The sequence below is a fragment of the Exophiala spinifera genome (assembly GCF_000836115.1).
Source record: "Exophiala spinifera strain CBS 89968 unplaced genomic scaffold supercont1.8, whole genome shotgun sequence".
Taxonomy (NCBI): Eukaryota; Fungi; Ascomycota; class Eurotiomycetes; order Chaetothyriales; family Herpotrichiellaceae; genus Exophiala; species Exophiala spinifera.
The window spans coordinates 316,585-338,815 of NW_015622520.1; the positions used below are offsets into that span (position 1 = coordinate 316,585).

General features: G+C 51.8%; 6 protein-coding genes across 6 annotated transcripts; 4 read left to right on the plus strand and 2 right to left on the minus strand.

The window, feature by feature from the left end:
• Positions 1-1,679: 1,679 nt before the first annotated feature.
• PV08_10132 (uncharacterized protein) lies at positions 1,680-2,800 on the plus strand (the record flags this gene model as incomplete). Its single annotated transcript, XM_016384447.1, has 3 exons — positions 1,680-1,796; positions 1,855-2,652; positions 2,708-2,800. 3 exons carry the CDS (start codon positions 1,680-1,682, stop codon positions 2,798-2,800), a joined length of 1,008 nt encoding a protein of 335 aa, XP_016231049.1.
• A 6,892-nt stretch (positions 2,801-9,692) lies between these two features.
• On the minus strand, positions 9,693-11,440 carry PV08_10133 (uncharacterized protein; the record flags this gene model as incomplete). The annotated part of the gene is made up of 2 exons (XM_016384448.1): positions 9,693-9,990; positions 10,140-11,440. The coding sequence occupies 2 exons, from the start codon at positions 11,438-11,440 to the stop codon at positions 9,693-9,695; spliced, it is 1,599 nt and encodes a 532-aa protein (XP_016231050.1).
• An 871-nt stretch (positions 11,441-12,311) lies between these two features.
• Positions 12,312-14,375, plus strand: PV08_10134 (uncharacterized protein; the record flags this gene model as incomplete). The annotated part of the gene is made up of 2 exons (XM_016384449.1): positions 12,312-12,379; positions 12,425-14,375. The coding sequence occupies 2 exons, from the start codon at positions 12,312-12,314 to the stop codon at positions 14,373-14,375; spliced, it is 2,019 nt and encodes a 672-aa protein (XP_016231051.1).
• Positions 14,376-14,691: 316 nt separating this feature from the next.
• PV08_10135 (uncharacterized protein) lies at positions 14,692-16,278 on the plus strand (the record flags this gene model as incomplete). The annotated part of the gene is made up of 1 exon (XM_016384450.1): positions 14,692-16,278. One exon carries the CDS (start codon positions 14,692-14,694, stop codon positions 16,276-16,278), a length of 1,587 nt encoding a protein of 528 aa, XP_016231052.1.
• Positions 16,279-17,969: 1,691 nt separating this feature from the next.
• Positions 17,970-19,489, plus strand: PV08_10136 (uncharacterized protein; the record flags this gene model as incomplete). Its single annotated transcript, XM_016384451.1, has 2 exons — positions 17,970-18,182; positions 18,281-19,489. 2 exons carry the CDS (start codon positions 17,970-17,972, stop codon positions 19,487-19,489), a joined length of 1,422 nt encoding a protein of 473 aa, XP_016231053.1.
• An 854-nt stretch (positions 19,490-20,343) lies between these two features.
• Positions 20,344-21,627, minus strand: PV08_10137 (uncharacterized protein; the record flags this gene model as incomplete). Its single annotated transcript, XM_016384452.1, has 3 exons — positions 20,344-20,724; positions 20,821-21,524; positions 21,582-21,627. The coding sequence occupies 3 exons, from the start codon at positions 21,625-21,627 to the stop codon at positions 20,344-20,346; spliced, it is 1,131 nt and encodes a 376-aa protein (XP_016231054.1).
• Between the last annotated feature and the right edge of the window lie 604 nt (positions 21,628-22,231).

Below are 22,231 nucleotides of genomic sequence, written 5' to 3' on the forward strand. Positions count from 1 at the left end.
GATCTCGGTGTCTTGCAGAAACTATTCGAGATCATGCATAATAAGCTAGATTAGCAAGGGCACACCTCGTACGACTGTATCTTTCGCGACAAAGACCGTAGGATCGCGCCACAACTCACGCGTTATGTCAAGTCACCATTCTCATGACATGGAGAAGTCTTTCCCGATACTATCGCCTCTGTTGCCCAGGTGCACCTACGATAACTTGGGATCGCCGATCTGCACCCCGATCCATCGGGTGTGGCGTAGTTTCCCAAAACTAGATTACGGCCCAGGCCTGGTCGCCGCATAACGCCATCAGGCGACTGTGGATGTGCGGTTAAGTCCCCAGCTTAAGACTTGCCAGGAAGGCCCAGGTTGTTCTGTGGCCGGCCGTACCGATTTTGGGTGCAGTGGGCTCGGACAATGCTGCATTGAGATAGCTGCATCCTCCTTCAGTCTCAAAACGATTTCGGCAGAGCCATCTGGAACAGTCGCGAGACTCGAAAAGGCAGCCGAGACTCATTCTCGAAGGAAGCCAACAATTGTATGACGATTTCAGAGGTCCCCAAACGATGCAGCCATGGCGACTAGTCACAACCGAAGTGATCCTGAAAAATCACCTGTTGTGCCACCCGATGTATGGCCTATAGGCTGCGTATTAGCGGGATGCTCTGCCGTTGGAGGCGCAACCACCATAATTGATAGAGGGCGAAGCCTTGAATCGCATCGCGTCGCCAGACATCTGTTCCCGAGGTGCGCGCATCTTTGCGCCCCTATTCCCGTCCGTGCCTGTCTGCGGTAATTTGCTGCGCTGTTCTTCTGCCGTGAGCAAGGACCGGTCAATGCTCCTTGAAACTGGCAGCCGCTGTCTGTCTCTTCGAACTTGCCCGATCCAAGGTGGCAGGGGAGCCAAACGGGGACGGCGCCAGCTGTAAGGCGAATGCAGGCACAGCGTCAGTGTATTCCACATCTCCATCTAGGCTACTCCAGAAAGAGGACTGCAGGACCCACACCACCCAAGCAGAGACATGCTACGAGTAAAATGGTCCCTGACTATCTCAGCAATGCAAATGTGGTATAACACGGTTGGCGGATAGCTTGGAATCTGGTGGAGACCACGCCACCACTGCAAAGCAGTCCATAATACGACTCGACCTACTCGAAAGCCTACACAGCGCGCAGTAGAGGTAGGGCTAACGTATGAATTTTGTGCATGTCTGCCCCACACGCCCTCCATCCTTGCCTCTTTCATATACCTTGCGCTGGCGAACTCGGTCGGATTTGGCATGGTATGAAGTGTCGACGTATTGATCCTGCAATGCCAGCTTCGGGTTGCCCATCAGTGTCTCGATCTTTTGACAGACGCGATATCAAGGGCTCCATTCTATCTTGGGACTCCTTCTTTGTCTTTTGTTTTTGTCTTTTGCGCACTGTCAATGCACTGTCAACCTCCCTCAAAGACTCCTAGACTTTAGTTCTCCTGCAGCTCGACAGGTGCACAGAGCTCTTTCTCCACAGTATCAGAGTGATTGGCGGACAGACGTCGCGCAACAAGTGTGAACAGACCTGGGACGTGCAGACCCGCTTGTATCGCAAGTGAATATCTATCCTCGACTCTGCCCTTCTCTGGGATCTCATTCATCACGCTCGACCATCACATTCACTGTCATCTTCTATCAAAGTCATTCCTTCAAAACATGGACCACTACGGCCAAACAGCTGCCAGACCTTATCCTTCTCACAATCAGCCAGTGCCCTCTCAACCAAGGCTCGAGATACCTCAGCCTGAGCAACAGCTCCCATCTATTCGAGAAGTACGTTGTCCTGACGACGAAGAGACAATACAATGCTCGTTACTTACATGAGGATTAGGTCATTCCTCCTCCGCGCGGGAACACTCTCGAGTCCAACGCTCAAGAAGTGCCATCCTCACGGCCCATGGCAGTATCATATCTCAGCTCGCAGCCCACCACCGGCATGAGTGTCGCCGCAGTCCCAGCACCAGCTCAACCACATTCCAGTCCCATGGCGTACCCAGCAGACAACTCCAGCCACATCCAGATGAACGGACTTCCCCCTTCTCTCCAGTTGCAAACACCCGCCAGAACACCAGCAGAGTACAGCTCTCCCTGGTCGACGTCTTCAACATATACGGATCCAGTTCCTATGAGCGCCGGCCCTACAGTGCCGGCTCAGTTCGGGATGGCTCAGCCTATGATCCCTTCGGATACCCAGGACAGCGTATACTCTTCGGCCTATTCGATGCCTCGACAGGCCCATGAGAGCCCCGACTCATATCAGCGATGGAGGACCCCCGAAGTCCAGTCTACTCCTCGGTATAATCCGTACATGGCGATGGATCGTTCATACCAATCGGTGGACTTTAACAGATATGGCCAACCTTACGATCAATACCGGAGCCCTATGGGATATGATGGAGGCTACCGCTCAGTCGATACCTCACCATACCATGTCAAGTACGGCCAGTTGTTGTCCTATCCCATGATGGGATATCCCTCTCACGCGGGTGGCCGAAGACGCCGGGGCAATCTACCAAAGCCAATCACCGACATTCTTCGCCTGTGGCTCCAAGACCATCTGGACCATCCCTATCCCAGCGATGAACAGAAACAGATCTTCATCCAACGAACCGGTTTGACCATCAGCCAGGTGAGCTCTCTTTTACCCTCCCGGTCCGGTGAATATTTGCTAACAAATTCGTCAGATTAGCAATTGGTTTATCAACGCCCGTCGTCGGCAGCTACCAGCACTTAAACTCAAACGCGAGAGGGCGAAGACCCTACAAAGCCGCGCTTGAAACTGCATGATTTTGATTTACGAGGGCAACGGCGAACAACAAGGAATTAAACGGCCCAAATACACAAGACTCGTTGGATGTTCATAACAGGGTTGGTTTTTACTTCGGACGATTTCTTCTTACGATTATGGCACGAGATATACTACACGCAACGGGAAGCGGGATGGGATATTTACTTCAAAACCGGGGGTCATGGCCACCGTGTACAACCACCAAACAGGATCTTACATGACTCACAGTATATACCCGAATTTTGAATTGGGGAGAACTATTACTCAAGGACGAGATTTGTGACGAATCATGGTTTTTGATATTATCAGAACATGAGTGGTGCATAGCTTCCCACCACCACCACCACCACCACCACCACCAGCAGCAAGATGCATTGGAATAAGGATCAGGCAAATCTATCAGTCAGTCTAGCATTACAATCGACTCTGTACAATACAATAGCACATCAGAATTCAGCACATCGGACTTTCTGCCCTTTGTCAAGAAAAGAGTGAGTAACGGGAGCGCCGTCCGTTGGGGGAGCTCTCTTTTCCGACGATCGCATTCTTCTGATGCAAGTATTGCCGGCCGTTTAGCCCGCTGGTGTTGATACCGTTGCCTCAGTCCAAGCATAACTAGTTCGTGGTAGCATACGGAGTTAGCCTAGCACAACGACCATAGCAGAGACTCGGTACTGGTGGCGCGTTAAGCGACATACGTGCTGCTCACACCACCAACCCGCTCCGACGAGTCACGACAGGAGGGGAGCATAGCAGAGCAGCAGCATTCGTTCGCATGAGGTCACAAAGTCAGACTGAGGCCTCCAAAAGCAGGTCAAGTGGCCTTTCAAACCCCTGCACTTGCAGACGCCAATTGCGGGCTGCTAGCACCAGCGGCCTCTCGCTTATCGATGCCATGGCAAACGAACGACAGAAAGGGCAGCCAGGGTCCGACAGGGGTGCTGAATGCAGAGAAGAAAGCGGCAGACTTCTTGCAGAGTTCGACCGACGAGGTCGTCGACTTTCTTTGACTTCTGGGCCAACTTGAATAGCTTGCAGCAAACGATGGAATGACTAAAGACTCGGATCGTCGTCGTTGACCGAAAACTGACCCTCTCCACAATGGATGCCTCGACAGGGTCCCTCGTCCCTCGTCCCTCGCTTCCTCCCTCCCAAGCCCTTCCCATCAGCCACCAGCCATCCGTCCCTCCATCAACCCGTTTCCTCCATGTCCTAATCCGTCTCCCGCATGACACCATGAATTCAGATCTGCTGCCGCAAACTCCCCCTGCTCAATCTGGACCCTAATCCAGGGTCTGGTCGTACTTTGCGCTGAGGGTCGCCGGTGCGGACACCTCCGCCGCGACATCAGCGGCAAACGACCTCACCCAGCAGGAAAAATCCCTCGATCAAGCCACGCTGTACATGCATTGTACTCGACGGGTCCCCCAAGCGTCAGCACAGTGCCCAAACCTCGACGCCTCCTCCACCGTGGTGCATTATGGGCTCGAGTGTCGCTCACAATTCGAGCGAGTGTGCGCCGGGGTCCGGGAGGAGACCTGCGGCAAGAAGAGGGGACGCCGCCGGTGCTGTCAAGATGCAAGTCAGACTTAGTAGCTGCGTCGTTGTTTGACAGCCACCAAGATAACGCCAGGCGCCTTCTTCAAGCGCCCCCCCTCCCCAGGTCAAGGCTAAAAGCTAATTGTGGACCACGTTGCCGGAGAGGGCGCGACGCTATCCACCCACTAGGCTTTCCCTATTCTTGATCATCGTCTCCTCACTCCAGCAGACCGCGGAAGTCTTTTACGAGGACAAAATCACCATCAGGTCAGATATGCGTAACTAATGTCGAGCGGCAACGCGGTGGTGGGTGCAGCTGTCAAGACGCAGGCCACTATCGTTCTACGTGTGTGGCTTTAGTGGCCCTGTGAGCTGCACGATCTCTTCGAGTTGCCTCTGTTTGCATCATCGCTACCATCCATCGTACCTTTAGCAGCATCGCCCGCGGTTCCCCTCCAGCACCGTGGCCGAATATGCCGGCAGTCCACACCCTCATCTCGATGCTACTCGCCTCCGCCGACCTTGGCGTCTAGCCCCTGTCGTGCTTTATTCGGCCAGTCTCGCCCTTTTTCGGTACGACGGTTCCCAAGAGGTCTTGCTGGGGTGTTCGCAACCCCAGTCCATACTAGGACTGGATCAGACGGCATCTTTGACATCTTGGAAGGTGTGGTGTTTTATGCAGGAACACTGTCTTCTTTGCTAAGTTGAAGGCTCTGAAGGCGCTGCCATTTCGACACGACTCAGATATGGTGGAGAGAGGACTTTTGCCCTGTCGACGGGAGGACGCGCGCTGTGTGTCCTTGAAAGTATGCGTGTGAGTCTGTGCCTGCTTTCTGAAGGCCATGGGACAGCTTTCAGGGGTCTTCCCTTCCCATGCCCACTCCCTCCCATCCTCTTCGATCGCGTACCTGAGTCACTCAAGTCAGTCAGCTTTCAGTGTCTGTGTCTCTGTCGCGGTGGATTGCTGCGCTCCCGTCCTAGTCAGGGACGCCCGGGGCTCACAGACCACCGCCCGCTGCCAATTGCAGTTGGGAACAATGTCAAGATCTGACCGTTCTTCAGCAGGCCCGTGTCGAACGTCAACAACCCCGAAGCACCCCTTCCCGGTTTTGACTCTTGCATGTTGACATGTCTGTGCGAGCTGTCGTCGTCCGTCTGAAGAGATTGCAGTCTGAGCGCTCTGATCAGCGAGACCTCCTTCCTCACAACTCTGCGCTCGAGCCAGCGCGTAATTTTCGCGCAGCAGCAGTGGACTAGCATTATTGTGCCTTGTCCTTTGAGAGGTGAGTGAAATCTATACGTGGGCTGATCGACCTCAAGGCCAGTGCCGTTCCGTTTTGTGGTGGCGAGGATGATTGCGTCGTCTGACGACTCACAACCCCCTCTCGTCGATCTCTGTAGAGGATGTCCCTGAGACTTTCCTTACTTTCCGTGGCGAGAAATTGGCGTTGATCTCGCCACCTCTTGCCATTGATTCCGGTCATCGGCAGGAAACTCACAATCTACCCAAACCAGAGTGCAACATCGGGCTCCTAAATCGAGATCTGAGAGTGAGTTGTTGTTTTGTTGTCGTGTCGCGACCAGAACACGCTGGTTCTGGAGAAGGGGCAAATGTCCAGAACCCTTTTCATTATCAGGGTCTTTTGGAAGCCCACGTCTTTGATGGCATGGATCATCCTCCTGCCTCCGTCAACACCCTCTACAGGACCATGCTCTGACCAGATTCTGTCTTTTCGCAGGGCGGCAGAGTCAAAAGTCAACCATGAGGATGAGGGCGGGAAGGGATCGCGGGAGACACCACGTCAGCTGTGCTGTCGCCACCGTGCTGCCCGTGACGGACTTTTAGGTTTTCCCTGTGTCTGTGTCTCTCTGTCTCTCTCTTGAAGAGGTTCCTCGACCTTGGACGTTTTGACCAGCACCCTCAAGACACCTCCCGCAGAATGACGGACTCGGAGAAAGTCATGTCTGAAGTGTGAGTGACATGGTCTCCTCCTGTGACTTGGGCCTGACCGTGATCTCTGTCTGACACTGATCCCCGTGACTTGAGACACTGAAAGCAACATCTCACACGCCAGTCGAGGGCACGAGTGTATGTGATTTTCCCGTGGCATTTTTGTCGGTTCTCCTCCCCTTCTGCTGTACGCAGTACGGGTACTTACTCACACTATAAGCATGTCATTTCCTTTCCCCAACTGTGCTCCCTTCAGTTATGTCGAACGTCCATGTCGATGTCGAGTGTCGCTATCACGGGTACATACCGTGCGTCTAAGATCTGAAAGCTGTGTTAAAGATCTTCCCGAGACGTTTCTTGTCCCTTGTCTCTCTGTCTATGTCTGTGTCTGTGTCTGTGTCTCGTTCTCGCACATACCTCAAATCTCTCAGTCAACCTGTCTACTCTATCTGGTTCGGAGGTTTCTTTTCTTCTTAGTTTTTGGTTTGCCTTCTTACCCTCGCTGTACGTTTAACGTTTGAAGTACGCATTGAACACTTATGGTGACTTGTCAACAGATCTGACTTTCACAGTCTATAAGGCTCCAATCTCGCCTGCAGTTCAAGCAAGCCTTGTAGCACATAGACTTTTACGCATGCCTTGGTGGCTGGCTGAGCTGTGTTTGAGTTTTTTTATCTACTGGGTACAATATTTTTGCACGTGCTAATCTGGGAAATACAGGGTACAAGAACCAGAGATTTGAAATGCCATAATTTCAAAATAAAAAGCCTTAAAAATCGAGGTTTCAGAATATGAAGAACGGTTTACGTGCATGATGCACGGTACAATGATGATTCATGCATTATGCATCTATCCATACGAGGACAAGGGGTTGTGGTTGTGGCGGTGGTGGTGGCCAGACCCGTCCAAACCAAATTGAAAAGTGTAAAGTAAATGTAGCTGTGGTACTCCGTAACATCTACCCGTGGGAACAACATGGTGAGGTCAGTACTTCTGTACGGAGTACCCCTACTACTACAAAGGGACGGGACAGACGAAATAACAAGTACGGTGACGGAACTTCCCCTTGGCCACCCGGTCTTGCAACTCGTATAAACCCCGTACTCGCATCCCAGCCCTGATTATTAAATTGTTGGTGGTGGAGACCTTTTTCTAAACGAAAACCTTACGAGGGAATTGAGGCGCAGGGTATCAAGACGGTGGTGGTGGTGTGGTCGTATTATTGTGATCGTATCGTGATCGAGATCGTGATCGAGATCGTGATCTCGATCTTGACGCTGATTCCCTCCCCCCCCCCCGGACCTAGATGGGAAACTACAAGAGTCCGGAGTGGTAATGGGACAAAAGCTGAAGAAAAAAAAGCATAAAAGTCCATTCCCACTGCCTATCTGGGTAGACGAAGTCGTAGTTTTGCCTTCTGGGAAACTTCTGATACCCCCTCCCCGGAGCACCCCCACCCCTTTCCCCGGGGGTAAGACACACGAAGTTCCTTGTTTACCCCTTCTTTCTACAGCTTCCCTTTGTGGTGGCGGAGGCGAGTCATGGTTGTGAGAGGCTTTAAAAAAAATTTGGAGAGGGGAACACACACACACAGAGAGAGGAGGGGGGGGAAGCAAAGAGGGTCCGACAGAGACAGTGTGTATGTGTATACGTGTGGCACGCAAGTGACACAAACTTCCTGCCGCTGCGATGTATAATGTAATGCAAATGCGTACACTGTACCAAAGAACCAAAGTGTCACCTTGGATAACTTTCTGACCTTCAAACCTCTCCTGTATCTAGATGTCTGACTCCCACAGTACAACCGTGAGTTTCCGTTAGCTACCAAAAAAAAAAGCAATCTTCGGTCTCGCCGGGACTGAAAATCCTGGATACGAGTCGAGTCAAAGGAAAAAAGTACAGACGGGTGGCTGGGTAATCCGTACAATCGACTTATGGGTAGCCGGTATATACGCCACGCGAGATGTAGGTATTGTACAATACATACGACGGATAGGGTAGTGTTTGACATAGGTTAAAGACAGGTAAGAAAGATACTTCACCACGGCAATCGGTGCACCGTGGAAGACCGAGCGAGCGAGTTTTGTCGTCTCGTCCCTTTCCACGAGGGGAAAAAAAAGGCAAATAAACCGTGTTGCCCTTCCCATTTTGTTTTTTCAAGGCAAAACAAGCGAGCGGTTCAGCTGGAAGGAAAACTCTAAACTCCCTCGTATCGAGATCGAGATCGAGATGAGTGAGACTGCGAGACTAGTTACAATATATATATACAGTATATATTTATCTGGAACCCTCCGGAAAGTTTCGTAGAGGAAGTAAATTTGTAATGGCGCTTTTGACGCCACGGCGTGGAATAGTATCTCCACCCGCCCTGCACCTACACCCTCGTATACAAACTTTTTCATCTACCTACTACTGTGCGAGCACATCAGCAGGTGCTGCGCTTGTGGCGGGTGTGGAGGGTCTGTCAACGGTGCCATCTACTTTTGGTCGTTCCACCCTGTACATAGGCACATACGAGTAAAACACGACAAGGGAGGCCTTGTCATGGGTGGTTTGCGGATGGATGTAAATGGCCAGGCAAACCCAGAGACTAAAGAGCGAAAGTGAAATGCCCAAAAACGGTAAAATACCCGAAAGAGAAAAGATCGTCGTCGTCGTCGTTGTCGACGTCGACGTCGCCGCCGTCGTCTCGTCATCACTTTACATGACAACATATGCCCAGAGTGGGGTCAGTAGCGGCCGAGCAGCATACGAAACGAACATTTTGTCTGTTCGGCGCAGACATCTTACGGTACCTGTACACGTATCAGGGAAAGTCAACTGGAATTCACAGCTTCAGACGTCGTTGCTTGCAAGGGTGGGATGCAGGTCACCAATGGGGTATGTGAAATTCCAAAAGACCAAACGAGAAAAACCAATTAGCAAAACATTCTCGAGCCCGACTCATTTCCAACTTCGATGCTCAAGGGATGATAATGATGCTACATTCATTACCCAACTAGAGACAGTAGACAGTAGACTCTTACTCAAGTTAGGTCATTCAATCGTCTACCTATCTACCTACCTACATGGCTGCCTGTGTATTATTACAACACGTTGTGGTATTCCCCCCCCCCAAAAAAGACCGTCCCTCGGCACCAGTCTCGTCAGTTTGTACCTGTTCGGTATCAAACACAGGCCGTTTCATGCGCCGTCCCAAAACGAATGTTGAATGGTTTAACAAGTGTTACACACTCAGTAACCCAGTAACCAAGTACCCCCAACCCAGTACTCCTAGCCCGGTACTCCGTAGCCTCCCTCAAAAAAGCCCTCAATATTACTCGTATAGTGTTCATTCTCAATCCACTGAGTCCTTTCCCCCTGCTCGACGGATTCATCAGAGCTGGCTCCCTTATCCATCCACGAGATACTTGATCGTCTTCCGTGGCACCCTTCGAGCACAGTCCTTGTCTGACTTCCATCGCATAAAGACGCAACAGAACGGGTACAAGACTGTGTTGATCGCGCACCATGCGAACAACACACCAAAGTTGAGGCCGATGCGGCTATGGAGGTCAAACAAGAGGATGCGGGTGGCTTTGACAATGTGGTAAAGGGGCCAGACGTAGCCGAATCGGAAGAACTTGGGCGCCAATGAGATTGTGTAGAACGATGTTGAAACGTTGGTGATTACCCAGAATATCAGCCAGCTATATGTGGTGTTGCATGTGTTAGTTTGGGGCTCTATCTCTCTCCCTCTCCACCACGCTCAGCTTGATCAAAAAGTCTTGGTTCGTGGAAAGGAAGAGATGTCAGGTCGCGAGGAGGACGAAACAAGAACAACGAAAGTAGCACTTACAACGCCGTCCAGGGCTGTCCAATAATCATAGACACATTCTCACTCGCCAGCCCTAATGCATACATGCCCACCCAATTCAACATCCAGTACACCACAAATGTACCTTTGCCAAATGCGCCATGGCGGATGACGGTTCCCGTCTCGCTATGAGGCGAGGAGTTGGAGGAGAACGGGATCTGGAACGCCAGGCTCACAAGGGAATACGACAGCGACATCAAGCAGTAGGTACATGTCGTGGCGAACAAGCGGATCAAGACGAGTTGCCAAAAGTGGACGGACGGGTGGCCTCGAGGAATCAAAAATTCCGTGTACACTGGCAGGAAGAAGGAGAAGCTAAAGAAAGCCATGATTATGAGGTAGATGAGGCCGATCGTGACCGCGGGGGTGACTTGGTAGGGCTCGAACGGACGCAAGTCGACCGTGGAAAAGCCAATTGCTGGATTCAGCGCCTGCGGAGAGCGAGAGTACGTTGTCGACGAGAGACTGGAATTGCTGAGGATGCTGGGGATCCATTGTTCGGCGAATATTGATGCCGCAGACGTTTGAAACTGAGAGAGTAGAGGCATGATATACTCGGTGTATGCCTTCTGGTCTCGGGCGGAGTTGACGATGAAATGGCCTGCGCCAAGAGGGTCGTAGGTTTGATTTCCCGTTGCGACGGCTCGTTGGAGAAGAGTTGTTGCCTCGGCATTGACGATGACTGCAGCCCAGATGTGCTCATCGTATACTGCCTGGCGAACGGCAAGCGGGTCGTCGTTGTACTGTGACGGTGGGTGCACGACATATCCCAAAGAGCCTCGCTTTAATGCATGCTCACGAGCCAGCTGTTCGACGACGGGGCCGACGAGAGCCACGCCAGAGTCATAAGGAGCTATATTGCTGTCGAAGTCGACCACGGCCACCGTGATGGCCGAGAGGTTGCGTTCGGCGTGGAAGATCACCGACCAGTATAGCGACAGGATGCACAAGATGAAGCACATGATGATGACGACCGTCACCAGCCATTTCTTGATCACTTGCCTCCACACAGGCCGCAGAGACGAATGGAAAAGGCCAACAGGCGTAGGAGGGTTCTCAGGGGCGTTCTGTTCCTCGTCGTCGGGGTGTCGAAGGTCGAGGGATTGTCGCCGTTGAATTTCTTTGGGTCTTTCTGACTCTTGATCTGCCTCTGATTCTGTCCTTTCGAATACGCTTTCAGCTTCATTCTCGCCGTGAGCGAGTGACTGTTTGAGGATACAGCCACTGACCGGAGAATTGAGAAGAGTCCGATCTGAACCTCGTCGTTGCTTATTTTCTGCCATCTTGACCAAATTTCACCATTCATCAGCTTTTCAACCACCGGGGAATCTTCTTTCCATTGTTCAGGAAGAGAAAATCCCTACCTTTGAACGCAACATCTCCTTTTATAATCTCTTGGCCTCTGTTGAATTTGGCTGGATCCTCAGCGATGACAACTATGGTCGGGTTTCATGTTCCTGACGCTAATGCCGACCCTGCTGGGAGAAATCCATGTTGAGCGTAGATACGTGGGCCCGATCGTCGAACCTTCGTAGTTTGATCTTTGGTACGATCGACTTACCCGAATGAAGACGCTTTCGAGGTAATGGGGAGTGCGAAATGCCACGAACAGGCCCACAGGAGGCTGAAGAGGCGTTGTACTTCTCAAGAGAGCTCACAATCATGGGCCTAATGTGTCCACGCCGTTGACAGTATGTGTTCGCTGCCAGTTGGACTGTCGCATTGCGCACCTGTTACCAACAGGTCCCCGCTACCAGGTTCAAGAAGCTTACATCAAGCCTTGGAAAAGGGGCCCATGAGGCGTCGTGAATGCTCCTGCGGGATTTGCAGTTAGGTTTTTGGGCTGCATGTTGACGAACCTTGTTGAAGAGAACTACTGTGAGACTTTTCGTAGCCTGGTAGTCGGAATGGCTGCAGTGCAAATGAGGCACAGAAGCAGATTTGAGTTCATTCTATCATAGAACAATGACGTTCGAAATCCCACCGTGTCGCGTGCTCAAGAAGTGTTGTTGGTGAGCAACTTGGCCCAGAGCCTTGCAGAACCTGATTGGCCGATTCCTGGCAAGGCTGAGCCTCGGTTTAACAGAGCATCTCGTTGTCATCATCATCCGCAGGTGGACTTCATCGACGCTTTCACCCCAGGGTGCCAGTACAATGGACAGGTCGCTGGCGACCCTGTTGCGCTCGTTGCAGACGTCCGAATACACCGAAGACGCTCTAAGGTAGTCCTCCCCAAGCAACCCAGATGTGTACTGACCTCCGACCAGACTGCTCCCAACTGCCACGAACCTCCTGTCCAGGTTATCCAACCCGCTCAACCTCACTCTGTTGACCTCGCACCTCTTGTCGCACGATGCTCTCTATCTCCAACCCATCGAGATCACCCATTCTCGCCAAATATTCTCCGTCTTCTATACAGCACTGCTGAGATTGATCGAAGACAAACAGGATCCTGCCCGAGAATTGCTTCGAAGCCACTTGTCGGTGGAAGAATGGGTGAAGGCGGTCGTCAAAGGCGCAGACGAACGGTCACCGCGATGGCGACACACCCTCCTACTCGGTGGGTTACTGCTCGCTTTCCAATCGAGACAGTTCGAAGAGCTGCGACCAAACCTGCGGAACAAGCTGGAGGCAGCTTTGGTTACGGCTACGAATCTTGCTCTACGAGAGAAAGATGTCGAAGTAAATTGTGAATTGGCCGTTATTTTTGTTATCAATCACACCTTTCCCATCCTTTCCGATGTCCATCGGTCGCAAGTTCAATACGATCTTCTTCTGCCTTTACTGGTTGACGCGACATACTTTTCCAAGGAGGGGCTCGAGCAAGGCTACTGGCTCGGCGCAATCGACAATGACATTCGTCAATCATCACCGCAGAAGTTCAACTGGTCTTCCACCTCGACTACGTTCAAGAGGCTAACGGAAATCAAGAAACGGAGTCTTATAACAGCGCTTGGGTCGCTATCACGCTTGACAGCTCATTGTGTTGACAACGTCCATGATCGGATGTTGATAGTACATTGTACGAACAGGATTGCAGATTTCGCGCGGACATTGGCAACATCTTGGAGGCAGAACAAGCTGTCAGAAATCGATGCTAAAGAAGAAGCACTATATCTAGATCAAGACACCGTGAGCACGACATTACCGACACTTCTTCAGCTATTACGAGACACTATGTTTGCGACAGTGATCATTCTGCGATCTGTTCTCGGACGTTTGATCTGTGACCCTATTTTGGGTGCAGATAACACTGCCCCAGGACTAGCCATGCAGACATTACACATTCTACGAGACACGTATTTCATAGCACATCGGTTCGGCCTGGTCTCATCTTCCCAGTATACATTTGTCAACTTTACCGCCATCGATATCTTGACTCGATATCAACCACAATCAGAAAACTTTTTGGAGTCAATACGGCCTGTGGAACTAGGACGAATTCCTGCTCATCCCCTTGACAGGATGCGCGATCTCTTCTTCCTCAACGCGGCGGAGCACTTTACACTGACTGTCTCGCCACAGATGAGCCAGGAACTGTTGTTTAACGCTGCTGCGCCTTATGTTGACCCTCGCGGCGACCCGCGGCTGGGAGAGATCTTTGAGGCAGCCCATAGTGTTATGCTTGCCATTCTGGCGGCACCACGAAATGCGGAAGTGGCAACCAAGAATGTTCCATTCTACGTGGAGACGTTACTCCGGAGCTTTCCGATGCCTTTAAATGCTCGTCAATTCAGGTTCGCCATCAATTCTGTCGTGCGGTTGGCAGCACCACCCTCTCCTATTGCCGCATCTATGCCGTTGATGCAAGCGATTATTCTCGATTTATTGAGAGAACGTATGGAACAAGCCTCGGAAGATCTGCTCCCTTCCAATCCCGACTTGCCTCTCGAAAGGGAGCAACGGTTGTCCGAAAAGGCTATTCTTCTTCTAGCGATCATTGACTGTCTCAGTTCATTACCTGTTCAGCTATTGGAAGAATGGCTTCCCTTAACAGCCGAGCTCCTGCACAAAGTGAAAAATCCATCACAAAAACAACAATGCCAACACCGTTTGTGGGCGGCTCTGAGTGATGGTGAAATGGATGTAGATCGAGCTGTAACCTGCGTTGCTTGGTGGACTTCGCGAGGCGGTCGTGAGCATGTTTTGCTTGGGGAGCAACCAGAGGAGCAGGACTACATGATGAGTGGTGCACTGAGGTTTGACAATAAACTTTGAAATTGCCCTTGTCCCCTATTCACGGATGTTGAGCCTTCTTTGAATGTGTGCGATGTTTGCTTGGATCGAGCTGTTGCGTCAAATCTCCTTTGGCTGTTTGTCGGGATTTGCAGCTATGGACAAAGCAGGATGAATCATTCCGTGATACTCATTACAGGTGACTGGCACAAAGGCACAACGCAGAAGGAGCAATAAATCTGTTCCCCAAGACATTTTGTGCATATTTCATCCTTCCTCACACATCTGCTACTTTCGTACTCACCAAGGTATTTTGGCTTGTGAGTGCTGTTGCTGAACTGTTCTGCCGCTCTTCAATATGGCTTCCGTGCGGCGAACGAAGAACTTTGCTCTGGACGGCCAGACACCAATGTTTCTCTACTCTATTCTCAAACAACTTGACCTCAGATCAATTGACTGGAACCTGGTAGCTGAGAGCCTTGACATCTCCAACGGTCATGCTGCACGAATGCGATATAGTCGGATGAGAACACAGTTTGAAGCAATGTCCAAAGATGCCAAACCGCCGAAACCGAAGAAGGACAACGAGGCCAAGGCTGCGAAAGAGAAAGCTGCAAAAAGCAAAAGAGCTCTCTTGGAAGAAGAGACTGAGCGATTGGGGACTGGGAAACAGGCCGTGCGAGCATCTGGGCAGGAGAACATCCACAAAAGACCCAAGCTTGGCCAGTACGGCAGCAACCCATGGGTCTCTACGGTCATGCCTGGGCAACAATACACCAACTCTTTCTGGCCTCATCCAAATTCAAGTATCAAGGACGAACCAACAAACGGAAACAGCTCAAGCACGACCACCACGCCGCTCATCAAGAAGGATCCAGAATTGTCAGAGACGTCCACCACCACCAATATCAACATGAGCACCTCCACTGGAACTCGTATCAAGCAGGAGAAGACTGTCAAAGAGGAGCCAAAGACCAATGATGTTCTCCAAGAATCACCGCCTGTGCCATCCATCGAGGACAAGAACGAAGTGGCTGCGATTGCGATGAAGCAGGATCCATCGTACTCACCCACCGCCTATTACTATCCGAGCTATCGATACGGCACTGTGCCTGGCACTTACCAGCCTCAAAATGCCGCCGGATATTATCAGACGTTTCCCATGCCCCCAGGCCCCTCTACCTACCCGATGCAGCAAACATATGCCTACAATCCATGGATTGCCCCGCGACAAAGCATCAATCCATGGAGCCACTCTGCAATGGGGCCCATTGCTGCATCAGCTGCGCCGACGGCCGTGAACGAGAATGTGATGGACCATGTCTCACTCAACCCCCACGCAAGCTCGTATGAAGATTTGCTCAATATGCCACTGTACTCTGGGACGCCGCAGAACTTCCAATTCGATGTCGCTACCCCAGAACCTCCTGTCGAAGCTCAGACGGTAGCCGGGAACATGGTCGACGCCCCAGCTCAGAATGCAGTTGCTGTTACCGTTGAACCACCGTCAGCCTCGTTTGTTGGGTTACAGGCCGAGAAAGAGAAATTTTCTTCGCCACCCGTCCGTGCTGCAAGCAAGGACGCCGCGCCAGAGAAGCCTGCTCAGCACAATGTCGTCGAGGCCAACGCGTTCGCGGAACAGTCCAAGAATTCGACGGAGCTTGCCTTGGTTTCGGGTGTGGGTTCTGATGTGCGAATCTCAGCCTATCCCGTCGTGGCTGGGGACAGGACAAGCACCGACAATGAGGTTGATGCCGAACATGAGATTGATGACGAGCAGACTACCCACGTCGCCACTATTACCACCGCTACTACAACTACTCTCGTTGCTGAAGCCGACAAGGAGTCAAAGGTCGTGATGAAACCCGTGGTGGCGGTGGCAATCGACGTTGAAGAACCAAAGGTCGTGATCAAATCCGAGCCTGTTGAGATTTTGGATCCTTGAGTGAGCTATTCGTGCGATGGTTGTGAGGAAGGGAGTGGTCGTCGTATTGAGTGAGTAGCAGTCTGTGCAAACAAGGTGACCGTGTGTTGTGATCGTGCATGTGGGATGGAAGGGGAGTTGGTGTACCAGACGGGAAAAAGGAAGCAGACTCAACCATGACTGAAAACTGGAGGCTGGAGACGGGCGTGTGAGAATTCAATATGCGGATGCTTCAAGAAATGACAGTCACTGAATAGAGCGACAATGTGCCGTCTTTGTATTGCATGTGTCCTTATGGCTAGATGGTTTATTTCCATGGCTCGTAGTTGAGATATTTATCAAAAGTTTCTGCTTCAACATCTTGTTCATCTCAGACCTAGCTTCCAACGTACCATCTAGTCATAGGCGCGGCTACATGTGGCTTCCAAGTAACTCACTGGCTTTTCTCCTGGTCCTGGCCCTCGTCCTCATCCGCATCCTCATTCATCCATGATGACAAGTGTCTCGAGGGGTGATGAGATTACTAGCTTTGCAGCTCGGGGGTTTGGAGCATGGTCGATTACTCTTCCGGCATCGACCACACGCTTGAATCTATGGGGGCTGCCAACACTTTGCGACATACAGCGAGGTGGCTTGACTGGATCCAAGGCATCGTGCAATTGCAGAGCACTCTGTACCTTGGACGCCGATCGTAGGGCCGAGATAATCCTCCGTAACTAGGAGATGAAGATCCTTCAGGCGTCCCAGATCATAAAATCTCCGGTCCTTGACCGCTAAAGCGGGCAAGGTATCTGAGCACGGCCGAGCCAACGCAGAGTCTCCGAGCTGGGAATAGATTTGCTAGGCCATTTATGGCACTGGGCTGAGAATGTTTCCCATTTCCTGGAAAGGGCATGGGAAGACTTTGTTGTCTCGAAAGTCAACGGGCCCTGCAAGAAGCCCCTTGCTGAAAGAGGTTGTCGGAGGTGAAAGGGAGGGGTGTCATGTCACCGTCGGCGAACATTCACCCTTTACCCGGAGCCGTGGCCACATGTCGGCCACATGTTTGCTTTGCCCCATTGAAAGGAATAGACGAACGATCCCGATTCGGCCGTGAAACCCGTAGCAAGGGTCCTCCGGAGGTAGTATTTTGTCCCTGCCCATAAGGACTGGGTCATCGTAACCGTCGCCTAGGCGTGTCGAGATATCTAAGGCATGGGGATTTGAATAGGTATTCACCTTGGCTAAGCCTTTTAAGCCCCTTCTGAACGAGGACGTGTTCTTCTCGGGACCGCCATGCCATGGAAATCTGCCATTCCCATTTCAACCTTGCGCGAATCAAAGCAAAAAATCGACATCGATCTGATTGATTGTGTTGTCAAAGATATGTTCAGCCACCTTCGAAGGCCGCCGGTGTAAAATTAGAGAATGCTCCAGCCACACGCTGTTGAGTGTGTATTGTCTTGTTCCCACGGGCCCCGGGCACAAAAACAAACCGGTAGTTCAACACAAGAAGAGCCTGAGTTGGGATATGATTCGCCCTATGACACTTACGGTCCGGTGATGTGTTTAGGCTCTAAACGCAGAATGCGGAGTTAGTCAGACGTAGACGACGTCAGGTCTTGATGCTCAGACAACACCTCCCATTCCTACCGGGTAGAACCAGAGGTGTCTCTTCAGACACTGAACCACTATGACCAAGTAATTACCCTTTCACTGTATCATCGCCAAACATGTTTTCATCCTTCATCCCATCCTCCCTCCCTCGCTTCGGCTTCGCTCGGGCGAAGCCAGTTCAAGCCATTGCCATCCCATCCGTCGAGGTCCACGACATCGAAGTATCAAGCGACAAAAGAGGCCGTCGACTCAAGCACCTCATCAAACTCAACCACGCCACCTACTCTATCCTGTACCACAGCCTGCGTTTCCACAATCATACACCTCATGTACTTGAAACCCCCCCAAAGAAAGCCCCCTCTCCCCTGTGTTTCCCATGTTTTTCTTCCTTGGGCTCCTGTACCTAACATGGTTTGACTCTCTTCAGATTCTCGGCTCAGCGTACCTCTTCAACGGGTCGGCCGACCACTTGAACGACATCTACGAAGATGTGTCTGCCCGCGACAATCTCGAACACTGGCAAGACTCGCCGTCCGAGATCGCCGACCACGACTACCGGGACTATCTGGGCCAGCGCAAGTACCAGCGGGCCTTTGTAGATTTCTTCGAAGACCAACTCGTTCTCCAAGGCTACGACTGGAAGGCCGTTGTGGAGAAGTACATATTCGCGCGCGGGCCGAAATCCACGCCCAACGCCTCCCCGATGTTCAACTGCCTGACGTCGGGCCTCGGCCACCCTCTCATCCACCTGGGATACGCGTACGAACTGAATTCGCGCGAACTTGCAATGGAAGCCCTCGGCCTCGCCTCGACATGCTACAACCCGGTCTTGGCCAGACTTCTCGAAGCCAAACCGCCGGCCGCCGCCGCCCGGCCATCTCAAGGGGCCGCCACAAACGACATCTTCCAAGTCTTTGCGGGCGTGCACGCCGACGCGCGCCTCGACCACGCCTTGGACGGCCACGGAGACGACAGCCTCGACCACCTCTGGACCGACCCGGTGCTCGTCTCGATCCTCCTCGAGCACTGGAGGAGCTGGACCGTCGCAGACCCAACGCGGGACTTTGCACAGAGCCAAGCCCTCGCCGTGGCCCTGCACACGTCCGTGGCCTCGAGCGTCGGCGGCCACGGCTACGACTTCCTGCTCGTCCACCTCCTCACGACGTCGCACGCGGTGAGGATCCTGATCCCGTTCCTCGAGCCCGAGCACCATCTCCCGCTCGTGCGCGAGTGGCTCTTGATCGCCCTGTCGATCTACATCACCCAGAACCGGCCGCTGATCAAGAAGGAGAACGTGACGTCGTACGACACCAAGGGCCGAGGTTGGGATTTCGTGACTCAGAAAGCCCTCAAGGGCGAACACAGATACGACGCTCATTTCGTCAAGGCGTGTCGAGCCATGCTCGAGGCCGAGAGGACGTGGGGGAAGCAAGGCACCTCTGCTGCTGGTGCTGGTGCTGGTGCCGGTGCCGGTGCCGGCAGTGATCGCGACCGCGACCGCGACAGTGGAAGTCAAAGTCAAAGTCGCACGGAAGATGTTAGTGGCGAGGATGATAATTACTGGCTCAAAGGAGCGGTCCGATTCGCCGATGAATTCAGCGGGTGGGTGTTTGGCGATGAGGAGCCATCATCATAGTATGGTCACAGCAACGTCAATGGTCCACATCTTCGACAGGCGGCGACTCGGCAGGCGTCGTCGTCGTCGTTGTCGTCGTCGTTGACTCTGCACCGTTCTTGTTCTTATTCTCATTCCCATTACGACCGCGCCGATACCAAGGTCAATGACAAGAACCACAAGACCGCCGATACGGGGTCGAGTGCAAGCAGTAAGAAGAAGACATGTTCGAGTGCGACTGCGAGTACGGGTTCGAGGACAAAGACCAAATCCCGATCCGAATCCAAACCCGACCGCAAACCCAAGACCAAGGCTGACGACCAGACCACAGAGGCAAAGTGGACGGTAAAATTGAACGGCGTGTGGAAAAGTCTCGATTGTTTCGCAAACGAGTACGGGGTGTCGTGGATATGAATATCAAAACAGGCGTTGTTATGCACATACTCTGTATAACGAACTGAAATGAACCCATATTAGCCAGCGCGAGTCCTATCTTCACCTTCATGTTCATTTGATAATGATACTGCTTTCACCTTTTAATCATCATGTCCTCAAAAACATAATGCTACCCGATGTGTTCTGGTTCCATGTGATTTGATATGACGTGAAATGCCCACATTTATTTATTGTACAAAGAAATATTCACCCGTCCTACTAGTCTAGAAGGGACGGACACCTGATCCAAGATGTGTAGGTACATACCTGGTAGGTACGGTACCAGACACTCACTTACTCATCCACCCGGCTCGAATGCGGAAAAAAAGTGAGACACAATGTTCTCACCTACAGCGCTTTTTCTCCATTTCTCTCCCTCTCTTCTTGTCGTACAATGGTTGACTGAACTAGAAAATGGCCCAGTAACACATGTACCCCCCTTACTGCGCCACCAACATATTCTTAATCCTCACCCAGTAATCCGGATGAACGTGCTTTTCTACTTCCTCCTTACTCAGCCACTTGTAGTCTTCAATATCGACGCCGTTCTTCTTCGCAGCAGCCAAGTCAGCTTGTCCAGCCAGGATACGTGCCTTCATGTAAAACGTCTTTTCTCCATCGATCATGTCACCCTCTGCGGCCTTGTACTGTTTGAGCGGCGCTTTGGCCGAGGCTTTTGATGCTTCGGTAGTTGCGGAAGGTGGTGCTGGATTCGGGATCGGTGACGCGAATTTGTATACGTAGTGGCCGACCGGGTGGTTACCAACGAAAAAAGTGTTCATGTTGGGACCCAGAGAGCTGAACAAAATTCGTTGCGCAGCCTATGATTCGTCTTGTCAGCATCAATTCTCCGTCGTCACGTCCCGTATAGCAGAGAACTAGGGGGAACAAGAAGAAGGGGTACAAGTAGACTTTACCTCTTTTAACCCCTCAAAACCTATGAGAGTCCCGCTGGGGAACTTCCACAGTTCGCTCTCCTCTTGAGTCTTTGCGACCTTCTTGTTCTTGACCAGCAGGTAGAGCGTGCGCTGCAAGCTCCGTTCCAGACTCCGCTGATCGTTGGTCTCGTCTGCGGGCATTGTTCTCTTCAGCCCGGCGAACTTGGGATCTCCGGCGCCAGTAAAGTCTTCTGCTCGCCCTTCTTCCGCGATGAGTTCCTGGACCAATTTCGACTGAGATCCCGAGTCGTCGCCGATCAAGACTTCATCGTTCCACGATTCTGGCGTGTACGCATTGTACTTTCCGATGTCTCTCGTGGCAGCTCCGGCGCGCTGTCTACGATAGTTCCGCCAGTTCTCAAAGGCCGGCGTGCCTCGTTTGTAATAGAAGTATTGGGTGAATGGCAGGACCAGACGCTCGTTCAGTCGTCTCTGGTATAGAAAATAGGCTGTTTCGAAGGGATGGGGGTCTGGAGTGATCAGCGGAGGTCGCGACACCACGACTCCGGCTTTGATCGTGTAGATGGGCTGAGAGGCAGGAGACGCTTCAGGGCCGTCTGGAGAGAGCTGTGTAACAGGGGGAGCTTCGACTGTGGCTTTTACTGTTGCCGTTGATGCGGCCCTTTGCTGAGAAAGAGCTTGTCGACATGATCGGCAGACATGGTTGTTGGAGGAGGAAAACCCTGTGAACGTGTGAGCTGCATCGGTTGTCATGGTGTCTGTGTGCTTTGAAAACTTACCCCAAACATCAGCGATGCGCTTCACGCCCCTTGACCGAGGAGACATGGCAACGATGGTTCAATTGAGCCAAAAAAGTGAGTGAACGTTTTCTGTTGCCGTGCTCGATGCTCAGGTTCCAAAATCTTTAGCACGAGACAGGAACTGCCAGATTCGTCGCAGGACGACTAGGGAAAGTCTGCCGAGGCTAATGTTCCTGGTCTACATCCCCGTCACACTTTTTCTTTTCTCCTGGACCGTCATTGCAACTGACCAGTGACCACCAATGTATGTCTCAAAGCGACAGCAACGAAATGTGTTCGTTTAATGAATAAATAAAGCTTCTCGACGATGAAACTGCTCACCGTTGACATCTCCTGAGTGATGCAACCGAGAACCCATCTCCATCACGGTAGTCTCACATACCTGCACCTCTCCTTATCATCAAATGCTTTTTCTTCCATGGCTCTTTGATCATATTATGGTGCACAGAAGGAACTCTCAAAAGGGAATCTTTTTCGCTAGCAGGATCAATATCTATCTTTTATGACGATACTGTTAGATAGTCATTCCCTACAAACACAGCTACACAAAAACCAAAAGTACGAGACCTCCTTGAGCACCGAACAACAGATATATTTTCCATCTATGGGTCCGTTGGCTATGGCCGCCT